The sequence below is a fragment of the Embiotoca jacksoni genome, unplaced genomic scaffold, assembly GCF_022577435.1.
Source record: "Embiotoca jacksoni isolate LCO1_2020_lvr unplaced genomic scaffold, fEmbJac1.0.p SCAF_1, whole genome shotgun sequence".
Lineage (NCBI taxonomy): Eukaryota > Metazoa > Chordata > Actinopteri > Embiotocidae > Embiotoca > Embiotoca jacksoni.
Genome location: NW_027185229.1, coordinates 10,115,784 through 10,138,006, shown reverse-complemented (window position 1 = coordinate 10,138,006; position 22,223 = coordinate 10,115,784). Strand labels below are relative to the sequence as shown.

General features: G+C 42.4%; 2 protein-coding genes across 2 annotated transcripts; one reads left to right on the top strand and one right to left on the bottom strand.

Annotated features, from left to right (window-relative positions):
* Positions 1-4: 4 nt before the first annotated feature.
* traip (TRAF-interacting protein) lies at positions 5-6,330 on the top strand. Its single transcript, XM_069161108.1, has 16 exons — positions 5-150; positions 311-429; positions 525-582; positions 676-759; positions 862-901; positions 970-1,097; positions 1,189-1,283; positions 1,715-1,828; positions 4,266-4,353; positions 4,445-4,534; positions 4,620-4,708; positions 4,800-4,946; positions 5,085-5,130; positions 5,233-5,337; positions 5,434-5,484; positions 5,749-6,330. The coding sequence occupies exons 2-16, from the start codon at positions 332-334 to the stop codon at positions 5,848-5,850; spliced, it is 1,335 nt and encodes a 444-aa protein (XP_069017209.1). The 5' UTR covers positions 5-150; positions 311-331; the 3' UTR covers positions 5,851-6,330.
* Positions 6,247-21,934, bottom strand: grm6b (glutamate receptor, metabotropic 6b). The gene is made up of 11 exons (XM_069160970.1): positions 21,626-21,934; positions 19,927-20,519; positions 16,422-16,638; positions 15,065-15,200; positions 14,728-14,882; positions 14,254-14,394; positions 13,940-14,140; positions 13,045-13,184; positions 10,745-11,368; positions 10,359-10,670; positions 6,247-7,926 (listed from the first exon to the last, which is right to left on the bottom strand). The coding sequence occupies exons 2-11, from the start codon at positions 20,461-20,463 to the stop codon at positions 7,687-7,689; spliced, it is 2,703 nt and encodes a 900-aa protein (XP_069017071.1). The 5' UTR covers positions 20,464-20,519; positions 21,626-21,934; the 3' UTR covers positions 6,247-7,686.
* Positions 21,935-22,223: the final 289 nt, after the last annotated feature.

Below are 22,223 nucleotides of genomic sequence, written 5' to 3'. Positions count from 1 at the left end.
GGAAATGAGTCTCTGTTGTGTTTGTGTTAGCTGGCGAGGCTCCGTCTAATAGTTTGACCTTAAGAGAGTTAAAATGATCATTTACAGATAATATTACGGATGATTGAGTTAATGACGAAGTACTCTGCTGTATCTTAACGTTTTCGTTTGGTAAGTATGACGACTGGCGATCATGCTGGCTGACGTCAGCGTCGTAGCTTTTAGCCGATGTTAGGTGAGGTTTCAAAGGTCGGGGGGGGACCGGGACACGGTTTGTGAGTGACGATAAGAAGACGTGTCCTCTCATGCGATCGTCTAATTTTCAAAACAGGTTGTCCCGTGGGTCTGCAAGATGCCTATCCGAGCATACTGTACGATTTGCTCCGATTTCTTCGACCACTCGAGGGATGTCGCCGCCATCCACTGCGGCCACACTTTCCACTATGAATGGTAGCTTGATATTAAAAAGTAAATGTCTTATCAACAATACCACCTCGACTTTACGTCTCTTTTTCAGTGGCTAATCCTCTCTCGTTATCTCGCAGTCTTCTTCAGTGGTTTCAGACAGCCCCCACTAAAACCTGCCCACAGTGCAGGAAACAGGTACAGTAACTACACCTCCAAACGACCGGCCCGTACCTGCCCAACAGAGGAAAGATTCAACCTTAATGACTTACTGTGGGGTTTTGTGTGTAGGTCAGCACCAAGCACATCATCAGCAAGTTGTTCTTCGACATTGGTGTAGAGGGGGAGGTCACTGCGGACCCAGAAAGCTTGCAGGTACCAAACTTGCAGCCCTCCTCACTGTTTACATTGATTGGGTTACATTTGGAGCATCTAATCTTTTTTTTCCCCTCACTGTATTTTGTCCCCCCGCCTCAGAACGAGCTCGATCGAATGAAGGCACTCCTAAGCTCCAAAGGTAAGAAATCAAACGATACCGCGATACATGGTTTTGAAAAGTGGATAATCTGTCTCATCTCTTTGTAGAGCGAGACTGGCGAGACAGACAGAAGATGGTGGATGGTTTAAGGGACACTGTGGACAAGCACAAGAGGGACCTGGACAGTGTGCGCAAAGAGATTATGGAAAAGGAGATGCTATGTGCTGCCCTCAAAGTACGCGCTCCCCATTCTCCGTTGCTCCGACTCAATATTTACACTTATTCAAACTGTAGCTGTAATTATATCATGTGTTGACCTCTCCCAGAAACAGATGACATATCTAGAGACACAACAGAATGAAGTTCAGGCTGCCAAGGAGGAAGTCCGGAGACTGAGGACCAAAATGAGATCTTTTGAAAGGTAAGGTCATATTTAGGCTTCTAGTTTTAATCCTTTCCTTCCTTGACCATCTCATAGTTAGCTAAATACCTCTAATCCATCCAGGCCTAGGGTTGTTTATTTTTGGCCCAATAGTTGTGGAGCTGTTACTGACTGAATATATTTTCAGGTGGAATTTTCAACAAAAAAAAAATAGCTTCACCTCAGTGACTTTGCTGTAAATGTGACAGATATTCTGTTTTGTTTTTTTTAAGTATTGGGTATGTGTGAGCAAATCCATACAAATACATTTAGGCTGGAAGAAATCAACCAGAACAGTAAACCTGCAATTTATAAATTTTTCAGAATTACCAATTGGCTCAATGTGACAGTTTTATGTAAACATTCGCAAGAAAGCTCTGCATAGTACTGTGTCTTCCTTCAGTGTAAAAATACTGCCGTTTTGTCCGCAGCCTGGACGTGTTGCTACAGGGCCAGAGAGCAGAAGTGGAGTCCATGATCACAGACATGGGTGTCAGCCAGGCGGCAGTGGAGCAGCTCTCCATCTACTGCATCTCTCTCAAAAAGTAAGAAACCTCAGAGCTTATGGCAATTGTTTTACCTTATAATTTACTTTGATTTCAAGTTCAGCATCTTCAGTTTGAAAGCAATTTCACATTTTCAGGTTAGTTTTCCTTCATCCCGATCTCAGATACATTAAAATATATCGTTATAACACTTCCTTATTTACTTGTGTATTTAGGTGTTCATTTGCACATAGATTGGATAAATGAAAATCGATCACAAGTGGTCTCTTGAGATGCATGTTTATGCCAGGTGTGCTCAGCCTTAGACTGTAAAAAAATAACTGAATTACATTAGCAGGGCCATTAACACCTCTTCTAGAAATGTGGGCTTTTGGAGATTACGAGCCTGATTTACTAAGATCTCAAATAAAGGGTACTAAATTGCGTGTTATTTCCAAAAGTTTGCACATTTATTTTGCACCCGTTTGTGGGTGATTTACTACGAGTATTTGCGTCACTGGTACCAGGTGCATATCGCTGTATTTAAATGAGGGGTTTGCGCCTGTTAAAGTGATTCCAGAAATGGAAAACGGAGCAGCCGCGACAGGAAAAGGTAATCTGAGCCAATTGAAATTAAGAAATATAAAAATAACATGAACAAAATGCTGTATGGGAGATTATCAGCAAGGAAGTCTATGCCGTCGGGGGAAAAAAAGAAAAAAGCGAGGGAAAAAAACGGCTTAATAATAAAACGTCAGCAATAAAAGAGGAGGGACGGTGGATCTGATGCTTCTAACAAACACTGAGCAGCAGGTCCAATCCACTATATGACATGCAGATGGATCGAAAAAAAACTTTTCTCAGTCCTGCGGTGTGCAAAATAAATAGACAAAACAAGAAAACAGACAACATAGTGCAAATACGGTTCCACGGTGGAAAAGTTCAGTTTATGGGGAAAGGGGGAGAGAGAGGAGCGAGTTCAGCATGCTGACAGCCTCTTGGGTGAAGCTGTTCCTCAGTCTGGAGGAGCTGCACGGAGGCTGCGGTACCTCCTCCCAGAAGGCAGGAGTCTGAAGAGGCTGTGTGAGGGACGGGTTGAGTCTCCCACCGTGCTGACTGCTTTGCGGGTAAGGCGGGTGTTGTAGATGTCCAGGAGAGAGGGGAGTGCGGAACCAATGGTCCTACCAACTGCCTTCACTATGCGCTGCAGGGTCTTCGGGTTGGAGGCGGTGCAGCTCCCAGACCACGCAGTGATGCAGCTGGTCAGGATGCTCTCCACGGTGCCTCGGTAGAAGGAGCGCATGATGGCTGCTGGGGCCCCTGCTCTCTTTAATTTGCGGAGGAAGTAGAGGCGCTGCTGGGCTTTCTTGGCCAGTGATGCGGTGTTGTCTGTCCGGGACGGATCCTCCTTGATGTTCACACCCAGAAATTTGGTGGTGCTCGCCTGCTCCGCAGCAGAACCGTTGATGGTCAGAGGAGGGTGTTGGGTGGGTTCTCCTGCAGTCTTTAACAATCTCCCTTGGAGTCACTAGTGTTCAGATGGATGAGGATCCTTGAGCTCCTCTGCACCATCTTTCAGCACACGACCAGGTATGTCATATGTCATATGAAATAGTCTCAGTCAGTGCCTCGCGAGTGCTCGAGAACCTTATTTGGCCTACCTGTGAATTCTGCGGGACACATTCGGGACCTGGGACATTACATCCGAAGAACAGCACTGGGTGGGATAACCCCGCAGCGATACGCTGGAATGACCCAGAGGCAGGAAAATGCTAAGTCGCAAGAAATCGCTGGACAAACGATATGTCTAAATCATTTTTTGCCTCTGAAATCTGAGAAATGTTTAAACGGGTGTAAAACCACATTCTCGGCATATTCTTTAGTTTCCCTGCGTCTCCTTCTCACCACGATAGTAAGAGCAGCCGTCTCTCCTGAATTGCGCATCTGATTAATACGTGCCTTTCAGTCGTACTAAAATACACACGCAATCACTTCTATTTCTATTTTCAGGTTTAGTAAACACCATTGCGGGTGCTAAATTTTTCTATTTGCATTTCCCCTCCCAGTATTTTTCACCTTCAAGCAGAAACGCCCAATATTACATATGCATGCAGGCAAACACGCAAAATGGACAACGTGTGTTAAATTGCACATTTGAAAGACGCAGTCCTCACTGCACATCGTTAGTAGATCTGCTTGGACATATTTTGCGGGTGATGTGAAGTTTGCACGTGATTTTGCACGCGCAAACCTTTAGTGAATCAGGCTCTTAATCTACAGGTGATTTCCATCTATTACAGTTGCAAGCTTTGTGTGATGGAGGATCATGTTTCGACCACCTGATTGGAATACATATTTCTAACAAGTAGATTTAAACCCTTCCATCAAAGCCTTTTGACTGCACAACATACATTTGGATCTTGTGGTTGAAAGTTTAATGAATGCAAATCTCCCGTCATCATTCACTTTGCATTTATCTCCTGTTTTCCTTTGCCAGGGAGTACGATAATCTAAAAGGAAGCATGAAGTCTTCAAATGACATGTGTGAGAAGCTGAAGAGAGAAGTGCTTTCCTCAAACAACAAGGTAACTGGCTGTTAGTAAGTCACCTCGCCCAGAGAAATCTGTTCTTGAACGTGGAATCTTGAAGACAAAGGTTGTTTTTGTGTCATTTTAGTTACAGAAAGCTTCGGTGGAGGTGAATCAGACCAAAGAGGACATGAAGTCTCTGCAGAACGATCTGGCCAGTGCTGACAAAGAGATCTCTGTAAGGCAGCTCAAACGGATATACTTTTACGTTTGGTGTCGGGTCAGAGGAGTGATTGTGATTTTTGTGTGCAACATGTCTACAGAGTCTGAAGAAGAAGGTCGAGTTTCTTCAGAGGACTCTGAGCACACCGACGCGGACAAACGAAGCCCTCAGTCGGCTCGTTTTTGAAAGGTGAGGAGTGAAATTTGGCCACGTTTTGACATGATTTTCATGAAAACACTGCATGGTATTTACTTGTGGTATTTGTTTGCCTACCTGGCAGCCCGGCCCCAATGGAACTGAAGAAGCCTCGCCTCCACCACCCACCAGATAGTGGCAATATTGACCTCAATATGACCTTTGACATCACTACGCCAGATGATGTGGCCAAGAGGCCGACACAGTTCCCATCGAAGAAGATGCGTCTTGTGTAAGTTTTATGTTGTGTGTGTGTGTATCTGTTCTCAAGGAAGTTGTTGTCACTCAGAGCCACGTGTTGAATAATAATAGAGCATTTGGAAATCTGGTAAACATTGTGAGCGATGCTGTAAAACTGTTTCTTTTTCAGAACATCTGTGTCCAAACACAAAGAGACAACTTTACCTTTAAGCAAGGTGAGCATTTAATATTCACTCAGTAATGTGCATCTGGTAAATCTTCCACTAACTTTTTTTAAATTATTATTTAATTAAATGTTTCTTTCTTTGCTACCTCAGGTTCGAGATGAAGACTCAGCCATGGATCCTTTTTTGAGGAACTCCCTCCTCTTTAGAAAGAAGACTTTCGGTAGCATGTTGGACCCTCGGAGGAACCATGGAGCTGTATGTACAATGCAGCCGTCTCTTTGAAAGTCTTTTGTTTTCATATACCACTTGTCCTTTTCAGTGTTCGGTTGAAAGAAATGTGTTTTGTTTCAGGTCAAAACTGGTTATGACGGATTAGGAGGACGAACTAAATTCATTCAACCTGTATCCTTTTTTCCCGCAATTTGAATACTGCACTGCATGCCTGTCTTCTTAGATATTTGAGCTTTAATGTGCAGAATGATCCGTGTTCACAGTTCGATTTTTGTAATATTCCAGTTTTTCTGCACGGACTAAAAACGTGCACCGACTAGTTGGTGTCTGAGCAAAGTCAGGAAATAAATCAAAAGTCCATCAGCAAATATTCAGGACAGAAACCGTGAGTGGAAACTGGATGTCATCGTTCCTTAACCAGGCGCTCCACTCCAGTCTCCTTTATCGGAGATCCTCCCGCTGATGAAAGCTAAAAGGAAAAAGGTGACCCGTCCTCTACCCATGACACCCCTCACTCTGGACGCCTTCCTCGAGTAGGAGTTGCCGTCAGGGTTCAGGACAGCGCACACGAAGACGTGTGTTGGTGTCACAGAGAACCCGCCTGGCAGGGCTTCTGCCACTCGGCACCAAACAGGACTTTTCCAGTTGAAATTTGTTTTTAAAAGCAGGAACCGGTCTCCTGTTGGCTTTTTGGTGACGTCAGTAAATCTGCTGTAAATTTCCTTTTGTGTTGGCGTGAACTTTTTTTTTGTAGACCGTTTTCTGGCCAGCTTTGGTTTGGAGCTCGCTCTTTTAGTTGTGTGCTAGTGTGTCAATGTGTGCGAGACAAACCGATTTATTTGCAAACCATTCAACCGACTTGTTCTGTATTATGTCATCGATTGTCAGGGATATGTCTATTCTCTGTATGGCGAAAAATAATATTCACTTGGATGTGGAAATACTGCAGGTATTTTTATTTTTAATGACTCAGCCATATATAACACAGCTCAAATAATAAACAATCTTTTTTATTAAGGTTTGTGTGGGGTCTACAAACAATTCCCTCTTGAGATTTATTCACTAACATGTCACTGAGTTGTGCTCGCCTGCAGGTGGCAGTACAAACAGCATTTTGTCACATGTGGACATGAATGTGGTCGGCCGCCAGCAATGTGAGGAAAAACGCACCGCACATAGTAAATGCTGAACCCATTAATATTTAAAAGGCTGCGCCAGTGCAGAAGTAAATCCTCAAGAAGAAAAAAATCTGTCCAAACTCTAAAACCTGAGTTATAATCAAGTAAGAAAAAGAACACTGCAAATAATATCCTGGCAGAAAAGGGGGATTGGTGTTGATTTAGCCCGCTCACCTAAATTATGCTTTTTTTTTAATATTCACATAAGAAATTTTGTTTAATAGAGGACCTTTTTGTGGCACAAATTGAAAATGTGGGTGGTGAAGCTTCCTCACAAGGTTCCCATGCATGAACATAAAAGTAGCTTTACCATGATATTTGGCATGCTGCAACACAGCCTGAACTTCGAGCACATTGCTTGATATTTGCACAAACAATGTGGGGAAATGCCAAACATTGTTTTCCAGCATGGAGAAGTAAAAGTACCGTCCTGTCCACAATCACTTGTGTTTCCTGTTTGCACCCAACGATCTTCAGTTTCTACAATGAAATCCAGATTGTGCCGTAATGAGTGTTAGCAATGAGAACGCTAATTATAAAATGTGCTGCGTTGCATCAGTGATTGGATGTTGGAATTGATGATGCCGTGAGGAATAACAGTTTGACTTGGGACTATAGTGGCAGGATATGGTGGTGCATTTTAAAAGCTACATCCTTCCAGCGCAATCGGAAGAAAAAGTCACAACACCCCTTACAAACAATATTTCAAAACAATCATGTACACATCAAAAGACACAATCCATGCAGTGCTTTTGGAGCCTGTGACAATAAGGGATTCCACACATGTACATCTTCCTGTAGGGCAAAGGTTGCCATTTAACTTGTTTCCTAAACAGGATTTCCCAGGGAGAGTTAAAACTTACAATACCCCTGGGTCTATTTGAGGTGTACAGTATATGTGGATGTTACAAAAAAAAAAAAAACTAACTGTTTTATTTTGTAGTCCTTTCAAGATGGCGCAGCATCATCCCAGTCTCTGTGTAAGTGTGCTAAAAAGTTGTCCATTTTAAGGGTTAGGGCTCCCTTATTGCCCCATTCCAGGTTTCAGACTCATCTAAACAAGTGTGAGAAGAAACATCCACAAACGTCTTCGCTGGTATTTCAATCCAGAATTAAAGGGGAGGGGGAAAAAAACAATCCACTCATCATCATTGAGCATGTCATTGTGGGATTTAGTTGTCATTTTTGTGTCATTTCACTGCGACCTGTCCGGCACGATCTTGGACTCTCCGTTCGGTTTGTCGTTGGACTTCTGGGACAGTTGCGTGGACACGGAGGCCGCCTGCGCCACAGATTTGAAGCTGCGCTTTCTCTTCTGGACGTTCTGCTCAGGATGGAAGATGATGACATAGACCTTGGGAATGTAGAGCATGCCCAGCGATACGGTGGCGCTGAGGCTCATGGACACGGTCAGGGTGGTGGTCTGGATGAACATCTGCAAGCAGGGACACATGACACAGGAGGTCAGAAACATCTCTCAAACGTTCTCAAAAATCAGTCCTGACAATTTCCTGACAATTTTTTTTGAATTCGTTGAATATAAGCCGTTGATAATTGATTATATCATTATGAACAAGGTCCAGAAAAAAACCACTATATGTAATCTCATATACTGTCACAATACAGTCTTTACAATTTTCATCTCAAAGCACAGGAGGCAGTGTTTTTCCCCTGATGAATGATTTATGAGCCAGTATATGTAGTTGGGAAAGGATGCTCTATTTATGGGTTTTGACCACATACTGGCTGCTCTTCCTCTCATTGCAAAATCCAACAATAATAATGAAAGGGGACTCCTCCTCCGTTCTGCCTTCCAATAAATTATGAACTCATTATTCAAGAAAACTGTACAGGGTGTAAATAAAAACCATATGTGCCATAAACAAGATATATTTGTGGCATAAATAAGTCAGAAATTGTAGACTATCTCCAGCAGCAGCCCGTCCTGGCGTCGCACAGGCAGATGTCAACACAGTATAGTTTTTAGCATCTTTGGCATGCAGCTCCTCTCAGTAACCTCTCCATTACAAAAAAGAAGCGGTGGTGATTTAGGAGTAAAGTAGATTGTATTTGTGTGCCTAAAGGAAGCAGACAGACTGGCTCAAAAACAGTGAACGGTGGTTCCATGTGTAACTACAGTCATCATCACAAAGGTAAATCACCTCCTCCCGGGGTCCTGCACATGATGGCAGGATAACGGTCACTACTTTCACAAGCCAGACAAAAGTTACAGTCTATCTTTAGTTCTTTTTCTAAGTGCTCATTTATTGAATGAGATGGCCGGATAGGTTTGCGCAGGGCTCCTCTCATCCTGCAGCTCATCTGACCTCCTTTACTTCCCCTCCCTCTTCTTTTTCTTAATTCACTTCATTTCAATTCGGTAGGAGGTGAAAAGACTTTGAAAGCACCTCGGGCTTTAATTGTTTCTGCCTGAGTGATTCATAATACAGCTCTCTATTAGTCAAAGCCTATCTCTGTTTTTTAAATATTCCCCCAACAGTCTCGTCCCTTTGTGATGGCAGAGAATAGCCCACAAGCTAAATTAAACTCTCAGTAAAGTGGAGGCACGATGTCCTGTGAGTACAGCAGGAAGCAAATAGGAGATGACAGGCAACAAACTCTGATCTCCCTTTGAACAGCTGAGGGATTCATTTACTCATATTACTCTTGTTGTGGTTTATGGTGTATTGCATAATTTGATTCACCTCGCTGTTTTGTGGCACTCCTACTAATTTAAAGGATCTACAGTAAAGATGATTGCAAATGCTCATAAAGAAATTAATGTTGTGATATTTTTCAGTTGGTTAAATTATTACTTTACGTAGACATTTTTTTTACCTTTTTTTAAAGACTCCATTCAAAATAAACCATGAATTCATTTTTTCAGTCATTTTGTAATCAAATAGTGAGTTGTTCTCTATTCTGTTGATTTAAAACAGTAAAAATAATTTCATTTATTTTATAGGTGATATCATTTCTTGATTGACCTTTGAAATGTGAAGATTTACTGGTATTCTTTGTCCAATGTGGTAATAAAACACTACCAAATTTAAATTGGTATTTGTCAATACTTTCTTTATAATCTTCAAATTAATTGCTAATGAAAACAATATTTATATAGCCCTAATTATTCAGGTAGCAATTTTTATTTCATCCAGGTAGTTATTTCTGAAGCCATAATTCTTATCTATTTATTGATTATTTGTTTTTTTGTTGTCTTTTGTTTTCTTTAATAATTAATTAATAGTTCACATATAATTGTAATTTATATTGTCAAATCAAAACTACTCCCTTATACATAAAAGGCTCATGTACAAAGCGTCAGAAGCTAAATATAATTAAATGATCACAAATAAAAGTAATCATTAGGCCTCACAGCAGCCTCTGTAAACATATTATGTTATTGGATTATTATTAATGATGCATGACCGTTTAAGCGGGATGGTGGACTTTGACTGAGGTTAAACTAATTTCAGGTATTTTGCACTGTTGTGTGTAATAAATAGTAACAGTAATTACAAATTACATTATATTTCAAAAGCTGAACATTTAGTTTTATTACAGTAACTAGTAAGTAAAGCTGTCAAATAAATGGCGTAGAGTAAAATGTACAAGATTCCAAACTGAAATGTAGTGGAGTATACATCACCGTGATAAATATAACTGAGAAAACATAACATGTGTCTGGTGGAGAAGCTGAAATAAGCAAATGTTCAGCAAATTAGTTTGAAAAATGACTCTAATTAGTCTTTCAGTATTCTGTCGATTGATTCATCATTTAATCAAGTATTTCAGTTGCTTGTATAAGTGTTTGTAAAGGCCTGGATGGTTCTCCAGTAAAGCCTGTAAAAATGCTGAACTCCCCACCTTCTCCGTAGACTGCGCTGTGCCAAAGAAGATGGGTACAAAGGCCAGCCAGACGATGCAGGTGGTGTACATGGTGAAGCCGATGGGCTTGGCCTCGTTAAAGGTCTCAGGAACTCCTCTACTCTTGATGGCGTACACCGTGCAGGTGATCATTAACACAAAACTGTAGCTCAGACACAATATGAGGGACAGGTCAGACATGTCACACTTGAGGACACCACGGGCAAACTCTGGGTTTGGAGGCTTCTGCTCCTCGTAGTCGATGACGGTGTGGGGGGGCATGACGCCAAACCAGATGAACACCGCGAGTAACTGTAGAGAAAGGAAAGTTAGACTGCTCCAAGATATATGTCTGATCAATGTGAAAGAAGCACTTAAAAGCTTACCTGCACTGAGATGAGTATGAAGGTGATAATCAGCTGAGAGGTTGGGCTGATGAACTTCGGAGGTGAGACTGACTTCTTGCCCTGTTCAAAGATGCGGTAGATCCGGTTGGTCTTGGTGAGCATGGCGGCGTAGCTGATGCACATGCCGAGCCCCAGCAGCAGCCTGCGGAAGGCGCACACGGCCGTGCTGGGCTCTGCAATCATGAGGAAGGTGATGAGGTAGATGAGGAAGATGCCTGTCAGCAACACGTAGCTGAGCTCTCTGCCGGAGGCGCGAACAATTGGCGTGTCATTGAAGCGCATGAAGGTGACGATGCATCCGGTGGTGGCCAGGAGGCCCAGGATGGCCAGGAAGACTGGGATGATGGCCCAGGGAGAGCTCCACTCCAGCTTGATGATGGGCGTGGGCCGGCAGCCCGTGCGGTTCTTTAAGGGCCTCATGTCGAAAGGGCACATGTCACAGCTGAACTCATCCAGCAGGTACTGGTAGCCGTCACAGAGCTCGCAGTGCCAGCAGCAGGGAACGCCCTTCACCATCTTCTTCCGTTCGCCAGACTCGCAGGGGAAACTGCACACCGACTCAGGGATCTTACGGTCACCACCTGACCACTGCATCTCCTCCGTCTGGGATGGAAGTACAACGCGCACACGTTGTGTTACTATGTAACACTGGCCAAGACTTTGCAAAAGGCAAAAAACTGCTGCTATCAAAGGATCTACATTCTCATGGCCTTTTTCACACCTGAAAGTCCAGACAAAGGTTTGTGTTTTTGTTACATTCTATACATTCGATCCGGTCTGTTTTGGTTTCACACTGCAATTTTGGAAGCGCACCAAAGATAACACACCTACCGTATGTCACTGTATGTCATTGGTTTGTTTTAAGACGCTGTGTGCGTCTGACGTATGTTGGAATGTTGTCAATAACGCCTTTTCCATTGAAATGGTGAAAAATGAATGAACATATTCATTATATAATTTCCACTTTATGACCTTACGACCAGCACTTATTTTCTCCGTTATTATTTGTTTTTATAGCTGAATTTTGATTTCTTTGTTGGACCAAATTACAGTCCAACGCTCTCCTCCTCTCCCCACAAGAAAGAAGTGAAAATGACATTTTTACTTCTTTCCTGGTTATTTTGCTTTTCTATTGTTTGATGAGCGATGATACGCTGCCTTAATTTCCTGCAATTGGTGTGAAAGTCGAAATCATCTAGAAAGTGTTTACACACTGCAAACACACCGAACCCTGGTTTAGTTTGATCTGGACCAAGACCACGTCTTTTGGTCAGCCCGAGGCACCTTTCACACCTGCTACTTTTGTTCGCAATAAACTGAAAAAAAGTCTCAAATTCCTGACCAAACAGGGTAGGTGCGAACACACCTAGAGAGGACAAAGAACAATGATGACTTCATAAGCAATAATTTATTATTTGCTCCTCTGCTTTAAGTTTAGATCAGTGGTAAATCGTCTCCCAATACCACTTTCATGGCAGCGATCTAACTATGACGCTAGCACCAGCTGGCACTTAGCTTAGCATAAAGTCTGGAAACCAGAAAACTGCAGGAAGTTACAGCTGCTGTTCAAGAAATTATTCTACACATCCTAAAACCACAACGTGTGATTTTTACACTTTGATTTTTGTAAGAAATAAACAAAATTAGATTCATTGTTTTAACTCGTGAGGTTTAGAGCTACTGGTATGCAGTTTTATTACCTAAGACTGCGCTCTCTGCCAGCTTTGTTCTTCTGTTAGTTGCTCGAGGTTAAGTTAACAGCCCACTGGATATATACGGTGTTTTCTTTCTACTCTTAAAACTGTTTAATCTGAAGTTACCAGTTAGCCCAGTTTACCGTAAAGCGAGGAAACGAAGGAAAACAGCCAGCTTCGTTCTTTCAAAAGGGAAAAAACAACCACTAGAACCACAAGCTGACTAAATAACACTGTATTTCTTGTTTGTTTAATCTATGCAAAAAAAACACAGAATGCAAATGACAGTTTGCAGTTTTACAGAGTTGGACAGGTTTTGTACCAGATCATTTAATGGCCGTAAGCAGTGGCTCCCTTGATTCGCTACTGTTGCTTGGTAACCTCATATTAACTACTCCAGGAAGTCAATGCTCTTTAGAAGTTCGGAGGTGCTGGTAGTTGAATATTTGTACCTTTAGACAGAGCCAGGTTTGACTTGGAGTTTCACTGTTTCCAGTCTTTACGCTTATGTTTCAGCAAGAAAGTGAGTAATTGTACTTCTCAATCTCAAGTTGGACCTACAAAGCACTAAAAACTGATATTTACATTGAGTCGCAGGTGGTTTGTCCACTGGCCGATATCCTTGTAGCCGGGGTTGGTCACATTGGACAACTGGTACTGGAAGATGTCATAGCGACCGGGAGCGTCTCCGTTCTCATTGAACATCACTCCAGTTCCTGCGCTGCCTGTTTGATGGAAACAAGAGTTTTACCAACCAACACCAGCTTGTCAAAGCAAGTCTGAGGAGACGAGGAATTCAAGCTGTCTTTGCTGGAGACATGCACCCCTCATCTCTAGTGGCTAAGAACTCCCACACACTGTTGAATGTAGCTTGTATTGCTTACTCCAGTCTTGTGCAATCATGTGAATGCTAAGTGCAAGATGCTCTTTAGTGAAGGCTCTCCTGCACACGCACCGTCTTTCAGTGCACTCTGCTCTGTTGCCCTAAAGTGATTGAATGTTCCTCTCAGGTCCCTGCAGGCGCTCAATCAGAAAATCTTCCATACAAGCCAAGGTCATCCAGCAGGAGGAAAGCAGTAAATAGGATGCTTTCATAGAACACTTATTTTTCTTTTTTCCAAACTGTGACTTTTTCATGAAAGACGAGGATGAAAAGCGGGAGCGTCGTGTATAAAGAAGAGCGAGGAGGCAGCCCTCAGGAGGAGACGTGCTTTGAAGAAATGTGCTGTGTTCTGCAGCTCGATACATTAGCAGAAACATCTCAAAGCTTCCGTCTTCAAGCCGACCTCCCTTCTGCTGTTTTCTATTTTAAATTTGCTCCTTTTCAAACCCTCTGCAGTGGCAGGGAGCAGCAGTAGAAAAGCAGAGACTTTGCCGATCAATCAGCATTTCCCTTCCAGTTACGGCAAAAGACTAAAATTCTCCTTTTATTTTATGAGAAAGGTGAATAAAACCATCAGATTTAAAGTTGAAACCTCACCATTGAAGTTCACGGAGTGAATGTACTGGAGGAGCATGCGTCCTTCCACGGGGTCCATCTTCTCGCAGACCCCCATGGAGCCAGGACAGAGGTCCATGTGCATGCTGTGTAAGGCATGAGCCATTGCATACACAGCATCAATCACAAACTGCACCTTGCCCTCCTGTTCGTACTGAGAGTCACGACTGATTCTTTCTTCACCTAGCGGGCAAAAAAAAAAATGTCAGACACACTGCTCACCGACACAGAACTAAGACAAATGGAATTTTTTTTGTCCAATGACTTCTCTGCAGTTCAATCTGCAGCCTGATTACCTGTACATTTTCTTCTAGCGGGGTCATATTTTATGCCGGGGCGAGTTAGTTTGCATTTGAAGTCATCCTCCCAGAATTCTGCGAACCACATGTTTCTTCTGTTGTTTTCCAGAGACCTCGAAGTGAAGTACTGGTCGAACCCTGAATCATTTCACATTTCATTTTATCTTTCATGAAAATGTCACACATCTATTAAAATAACAGGAATTTGATTGGTATGTTGCAATATCAATAATCACAATGTTCTAAAATCAGCACAAAAAAAAACACATTTTTACTCAATGAAATATGGCTATGACTCAGTTTACCCAATATATATGTGGATAGCTATATCAGACTTCACTATTCATTTCCTTTATTCGTTGCATTGGTATTACACTCATCCATCAACGTCACAGGCTTTGGTAGGTATTCTTATTGCATCCAGGGGGGTTAGAGTTAGATGTAATAATCTGATTTGACACGTCGTCCTACCATCGATCGAGGCTCTTTTGGGCAGGATGGTGACAGCGCCTTCAGCCACATCTTCCTGGTCTTGAATGGGGGAGCTTTTGGCGCCCCAGCTGTCAGATCCGACAAACAGGAAGTGGCCAGTCAGGTTGGCCTGTTTGGCAGCCTGCAACACACGTCTGAAAGTGGACACATTATACTCCATTACACACTTTCGACTGCACTCCTCTGCAGTGTGGATGAAAATGATTCTGAAACAGGAGCCTTGATTATTAAATATAAAGGTGCATCCTTGTGCGCATTTTATCATCTGGTTGATTTTATATTTCTCTTATATGGCATGCAGCAGAGCTCAACTCACTTGATGTCATCCTCATTGGCAAAGATTATGACCCCGCGAGCGTTAGACGTCTCCATCAGCCTCTTGATGATTTTCTCAAACTCCCGTGGTCTGGGCTCTCTGGGAATCTTTATGGACTGTCCAATACACACCCCTCCTGTGTCAGAGACATTAGGAAAATGTTGGCATTACTGCACATTCCTGTTTTTCATTTCTTCATTGCACAACAAAATTATAACATCATGAAATAAATTAAACCTAAACAGCATATTACAGATTACAAAAAAATATGAATTATACTGATGGTATGTAAGCTTAGATAGTCATGTTCCACTGCAGGATGGTGTTCTAGTCACCCTAGTTAGCAAATGATAGCATGCTCAACTAAGATGGTGAACACGGCCTTATCGAGTCTCCAGCACGGCTACTAGTCGGTAAATCAGATATAATTATTTATTACATTAAGTAATGATGAGCCACACGAGGAGCCAGGAGACTCATGCTAACATGCAACTGTTTAGCAGGTGCTGTGATTGCCATTTTAATTTGACATGTTAACATGGCAGCATTTGCTCAGAAGCACTTAACACAAACAACTGAAGCTCTTGGGAACTGTATCAGTTTATAAGGATGGCTGTGGCTCAGATGGTAGAACCCACTTATCTTAAGGTTGGTAGTTCAATCCCCGGTTCCTCTAGTCCACGTGCCGAAGTGTCCTTGGGCAAGACACTAAAAGTTGCTCCCAATGTAGGCAAGCGTCTTACATGGAAACTCTGCCACCATTGAGTGTGAAAGGGTGGATGTGACACACTGTAAAGCCCTTTGAGACCTCAAAATGTCCAAAGGTGGCTTATAAGCAGCTACAAAGCCTTTAGTTCATAAACCTTTCATTTTATGATTTGTAACCATTTTATTGTTATTTTAGTCCAAAACACTACAGTAAACCTTATTGGTGCAACTGGAAAAGTCAGGAAATCATCAAACTCCTGAGGATACATTGTGTGGATGATCATGAAAGCATGTACAGAATTTCAAGGCAAACCATCCAATAGTTGTTGTAGTTGATGTTTCAGTCTCCAGATCAAAGCAGTGGACTGGCAGGGCTGCCAGAGAGGCTAAAAACAAGATGCTGGTATAGCAGTGTGCAGCTCATCATTGTCAGTCATTGATGTATGATTTGGTTGATATGAAATCTGAACACTGACAACAGCATTTGTGCTTTTAAACCCTTATGATGGGCCCTGTTAGTCCGTGTGTATTAAGGGATTGCTCTGTCCTATTTTTGGTCTTTTAATGAGTGAGAACACAGCTTGACAAAAGAGTAATCCCTTATTGTCACAGCCGCGACTTTACATTCATACACAGCCAGACACACAACCTGCTTCTCTGGATATCTGGAGGAAGGCGTCCACGCCACTCTCGCCGTAGTTGCCCTCGGAGGCCAGCGTGGAGACGTAGTTCCAGCCCATGGCTTTGACTATGTCCACCATGGCTTGGGCCTGGTAGGAGTCAGGAGGCACCACACGGGAGAAGAACTCGTAGCGGCTGTTGTCGCTCAGCTCCGGGGCAGTGGAGGCGTAGCTGATCTGGGGAATCTGAGACACATGGATGGGTCAGCAGTGAAGAAAGGGTCAGGTCAAGTGGAAAACATGAGCAGGACTGATTATCGGGTCAATATGTGGAACCAAAGGTAAAAGGGAGGACAAGAATAGGCAGTGAACCATGTCAGGGGATGATGCACTACTTACTGACAGACAAAGCCTTAACAGTGTCTAAATGGAGGCCTTCCACATGAACTCTGACAAGTTGTAATGCATTAAAATCCACAAATTTGACTCTGATTGAGAGCGCTCATCTCTTCAACAGCCTGTGTTCTTAGCAATTCTCAGAACTGAGGCAACTTCAAAGTGCGATCTGCCCAGAGCTGGTTTGTGCTGAGGACACGTCACAGTGAAATACAGATGTTAGAAGCCACAGCTGTAAAAGCATTTGTTTGGGAAAAAAAAAAAATGGTTGAGAAGATTAATTTACTGGTGAGCTACTTCTTTAATGACACAGTTTTTATCGACAGTCTCAACCCTGAACCTGCTAATGCCGGCCAAACCAGCGTGGCTTAACGTCGGGCCCTCTGAAGCGGACGAAGAGAGAAAGGTAGACACAAGGGGTAGTGAAGGGGAGAAGGAGGGAGAGAACCATTTCACAGATTATCTGGAAGGATTATAGGGGTTTTAGTCAAATTATGTTAAGCACAGAGGGAGAGACAGAGATCAAGAGACTAGAAAAAGGTTAGCATTTCTCAGCTGTAAGCCATACAATATATTTAATTCTGGTGGCCACATGCAGCTTAAATTTGCCGCTCTGTCAACCCCATCGAGGTAAAATGTATTGGTTCGTATTCATGTTTCAGACCACATGCTTTAACCTGGGGGTGACCTTTCTCTGAACTGAAACGCCCCTCAACTGTCGTAAGAGTGACCGGCCCACTGAGTGGGACATCAGTGTCCGCGAGGTGATTCAGATGTTTGCGCACAATTTTGTCATGAACAAGAAAACATGTAATCCCCTCCAAATTAATCCCACAGAAGCATCTGTGTCAAATCACTCGTTAAAATCAATGAGCCGTATCACTAACAGACAGTAAGTATCCTCTCATATTCCAGTCCTGCTAAAATCTTCTCCCAGTCAGTAAATAACTGAAACTGTCATGGTTTCAATGAAGTTGACTGGACACTGAATGGACTTCTGCTTGAGTACAAAATGAAGAGACTCCGACAAGCATGGATTTTGGATTCATGCATTCTTATGAGAAATGCGCCTACAGGTGACATCTCAGAGGTTCATGAGAACTAAATTAATTTTCTCAATCATATTTTCATTACCCAACAGTAATCTGGAATTATTATGGTTTAATCAAATTAACTTGAACTGCAATTTCTATAATTCCAAAAAGTGCATTACAATATTGGAAGATACCAAATTAAAGGGATTATCAAGAACCCGGTTGTAAATAATGATTATTTTCACGCTCAGTTCATTCATTGAATACTTTTATGATTAACCTATTTAATAGCAAATTAATTTAGTTTGTCAACTGCAAAAATACAATTTTAAAACCGTCCATCACAAATTCCAAGAGCCCAAAGTACAACTTCATTTCGCTTATTTTGTCTATCAGGCAGTCCAAGACCACAAGATATTGCAGCTACACTTAGCACATTTCACATCCTCAAATAATGATCAATCAATGCATTATTGAAGCAACTAATTGTTTCAGGCCTATTTGGAAATTTTATAAAAGCTTTATATAAAAAGGCACGGCAGGAACACTGTTATTGGACAAGCACAATTAAAGACTTTAAAGTTGGTTTAAAAGTCGACTGATGATTTAAAATTACTTTTACCTGCATCTGTAGTTTGTACTCACCTACAGCAGGAAATATACATGGACTAACAATATGTGTGATAGATGCTGACACATCTCCCGCCCTGGTTAAGAGCAGATGTTTCAATGTATAGTCAACGTCAGACTAGAAGCGCCCGCAGTCCGGAGAGCAGCACATATGGACGGCAGGAGGAAACACACCATTTAGATAAATCTACTCCACACTAGTCACAAGTTGCTGTTATCCTAGAACCAATGTCGTCCTGCTGCCCTGATGCTCTATTTTCAGCCCAGGGTCCTGAGCTGCTGAGAGGGGCTTAGTGGAGGTTGGGATCCATAATTCTGTAGTTAACATCTGCCCTGTATGCAAGCTGCCCCCTCCTTGGCTCTCAACTCAGCATCCTCACCATGAAGACGGCCGCAACAAGTAGCATCCATGAAAGTAGGAAGGTTCAGTTTTATATTACACAAATTCGGCTGATTTGACCCGGGCTGGTGTTTATATGCAAACATATCTAGATTTCTTAATGTCTAATATGGGATCTACACCGACTCCGTGTCCCATCATTGCTACAAGCAAACTGTAATCGGTGTAATTAATCATCAATGGTCAAGCATCTAAAAAACTACACCACACACATAACGGATTAGCCTCCGGAGGCCACCCATGACAATAGATTCACAACCCTGTAAAAGTGCCGGCAATATAGAAGTCCATTCAGATTACACGGCATTTACGATCAGCTGTTTCAATTATTTTGTCATTATCCCATCAGATTGAATGGGTTGAATGCGTGTCATTGTACAGTAGCATTAAATTATGTGCAACACAAAATATTTTTATGAGATTTTGTTCTCGAATGTTTTCAAATTTCACTGTGACTGTAACGGTGAATTCAGTTTTTTTCTAAGGGTCTTTACTAAAAGTGAATAAGACTATAATGTGAAACCAACCATCTACAAACAAGTACAGATGGATTCAGTAAACGAGGGAAGTTTAGCTAGTTTGAGCTAAAGATCAATTTCAAAAGTGCGAGTTCCAACACATGGACACAGGAAGTTTGCTTATGGAGCAGAACTGGTCACTGAGAAAAGCCTCTCAGATCTTAAAATAGGGAAAGTTGCTCACTTTCTGGCTCATTGTCAGTGGAGTCTTCCTCTGAATCTGATGGTTTTTGAACGTGCTTCTCAGCCTTTTATGGTATGTCAACTCTAAAAAATTAAGCGATGCTGCTCATGATTCCATTTAAGCATTTTAGAAGTTCAAAATATGTGAAATTATTTAGAGTTTGACCTTTTTTCTACTAGTTTAAAAACAATCAAAGTTTGGTGTAATTTATTTGTCTCATCCCTTTAATCATCCTGGGTCCTATCTTCAGAAATTGGAACTGATGTGCCTCTCTATTTCTGCTTTTATGAACATGGACAAAAGGGAGATGGACTGAAGGTGTAAGGAATTTAATGAAGAATGGATCTAATGAAGAGAGGTAGAAAGTCTCACCGCAAACAGTCTGAGCACGTTGGCCACCATGATGGACACCGAGCTGCCCGACGCCCCGATCACCCCGACCACCCTCTCCGGTTTGGGGATGATGGGAGGCTCTCCATTCGAGCAGCGCACATCGGAGTTGTCCTTCTGGATGAGGGCCTGGACGAAGGTGAGCGACTGCTCCAGGGCGTAGGTGTCCCTGGAGCAGGTGTCCAGGATCCGAGCCCCGAGTGTGATGTTAGGCAGCAGGTCCGGGTCACTGTTGATCTGGTCCAAGGCGTAAAGCATGGCCTCCAGTCGGTGGACCCCTTTCTCTCTCTTGATCTCACCACAGGGTACGCCGGCGGGCCCTCGAGAGTGCACCGGGAAGAGCCCGCCCAGGGTGATGTCACCCTCGATTTTGATGGACTGAGGCTGGGTGCCCTGCTGGGCCTGGGAGGGCGGACCGACCCCCACCAGCAGAACCCAAAGCAGCTGAAGCCATGTCTGGTGTCCAAACGATGTACTGAGCCAGCAGCACTGATGGGACGAGCGGGCCTCTGATGTCATGATGATGACCTGCAGAGGTACTGACAGCACCAGGCCACTCCCTCTACCTTTGACCCCTGAGAGCAACCAGAAAGGACACGTTAAGGGGTGATTATCATCACATATAGTTACAAGATGAGTTACATACACTCATTCTTCTGAATGATAAGAGGAACGCTAGAAACTGTATGACTGCTAGAGCCGTTTTAAATCTTACTGTTCCAACCATTCTTGTTAATTTAAAAATAGATAAATCAGTTCTATTTCCCACAGTGTTAAACTCTTAACACTTTATATTATTTTTGATTCAGTCCATAAAAGTTATCCCCAGTAAAATATTAAATACACAATACATCTTTGATGATCACACACCACATAAAATTGAACATTTCTTGTGGATAATTTTTCTGCATATTTCTATTTAATTCTGCATGGCACGTTTGATGTGTTTTAGTTGTGCAACACAAGATTGTGACGTGTGGAATTGCAGAGCTGCCAATCAATGCTAAAAGTGATTACCTTGTGAGGTAACATTTTATAAATGCAGAGACTGCACCTACAGAGTAGGTTTGGTGCAATAAATCTGAAACAATGTCAGAAAAAGAACACAATATAAGCTGGAGATGTATACACTTAAAAAAATTAAAAAAATAAAAAGCTTGTGGCTGAAGAGGAGATTTTAGACAGCATGCACGATGACACAGAAGCTTTTATCACAAAGAGCAGAGAGCCGATGATGGAAAACACTATAAATTTTGCAAAACAGAAAACATCAACTAAATCTTCAGAGAATTTCATGCTCCAAAAGCTGGAGCAGGTTAGTTATATCTGCACGGGGATCTGTGGCAAAAGCCACAATAATTGACTACAGCATTTATTTTTTTTTAATGACAGTTTTAAGAGTGTAAAAATATTTATGGTTTCTGGAGAAAATGTCTTTATCACAACTGTAACTTGATTTTGTTATAATAGTGAAAAACTTTAAAACTGTAACACATACTTAAACTGATATTTCTGTTTATCCGCACTTGTAAAGATTAATTTGTGGAAATTAGTTTGAAAGATTCTCAAAATCAATTAGAGCATGATATGAAGCTGCCGAAATCAAACAACTGTTGCAGACAATGTCCCTTCTGGAAATGCCGTTAATCTGCAACCTGCATGTAGAGCAAGTCCTTCTTACCTGCCCATTCTTCATCGACCAGTCGTGATTTTATCCATCACACGAGCTCTTCCTCGCAGGCCTCCATCCATGGTTCAAAAATCAGTGCTTATATGTCTAGAGGCTCCCCTCTCCTCACCACAAGTAAATCCTCTATCATCTCAGATAGTCTCTGTGCACTCTCAAAAATAGCCAAAAAACAACAACAAAAACAACAACAACAAAACAATGGTGTGAAAAAGAAGCGCTTGTGATTTATAAAGACAAAATGAGAACGCGGACTTTGGAGGCTTTAGGGTATAGTGTCATAGCAGTCAGAGAAAAGTGCAGAAAAAGCGCAACATTATGGCAGTGAGATTCTACAAATCACTACCAAATCCCTTAAAAGCTCTCTCCCTCTCTCTCTGTCTCTCTCTCTCTTGTTCTTTCTCCTCTGTCCACCCCCCTCCTCCCCTCCCTTCCCCCTCCTCTTCCCGCCCCCTCGCTCTCTCTCTCTCTTTCTCTGTGGTGAACCCTCTCCTCGCTCGCTCGTTCTTTCAGCGCACTAATGGCCACAGATTGGGATTATCATTCAGGCGTCTGTGAAGAAAGCACTGGGTGGACTAGCCCATTTTTGTAA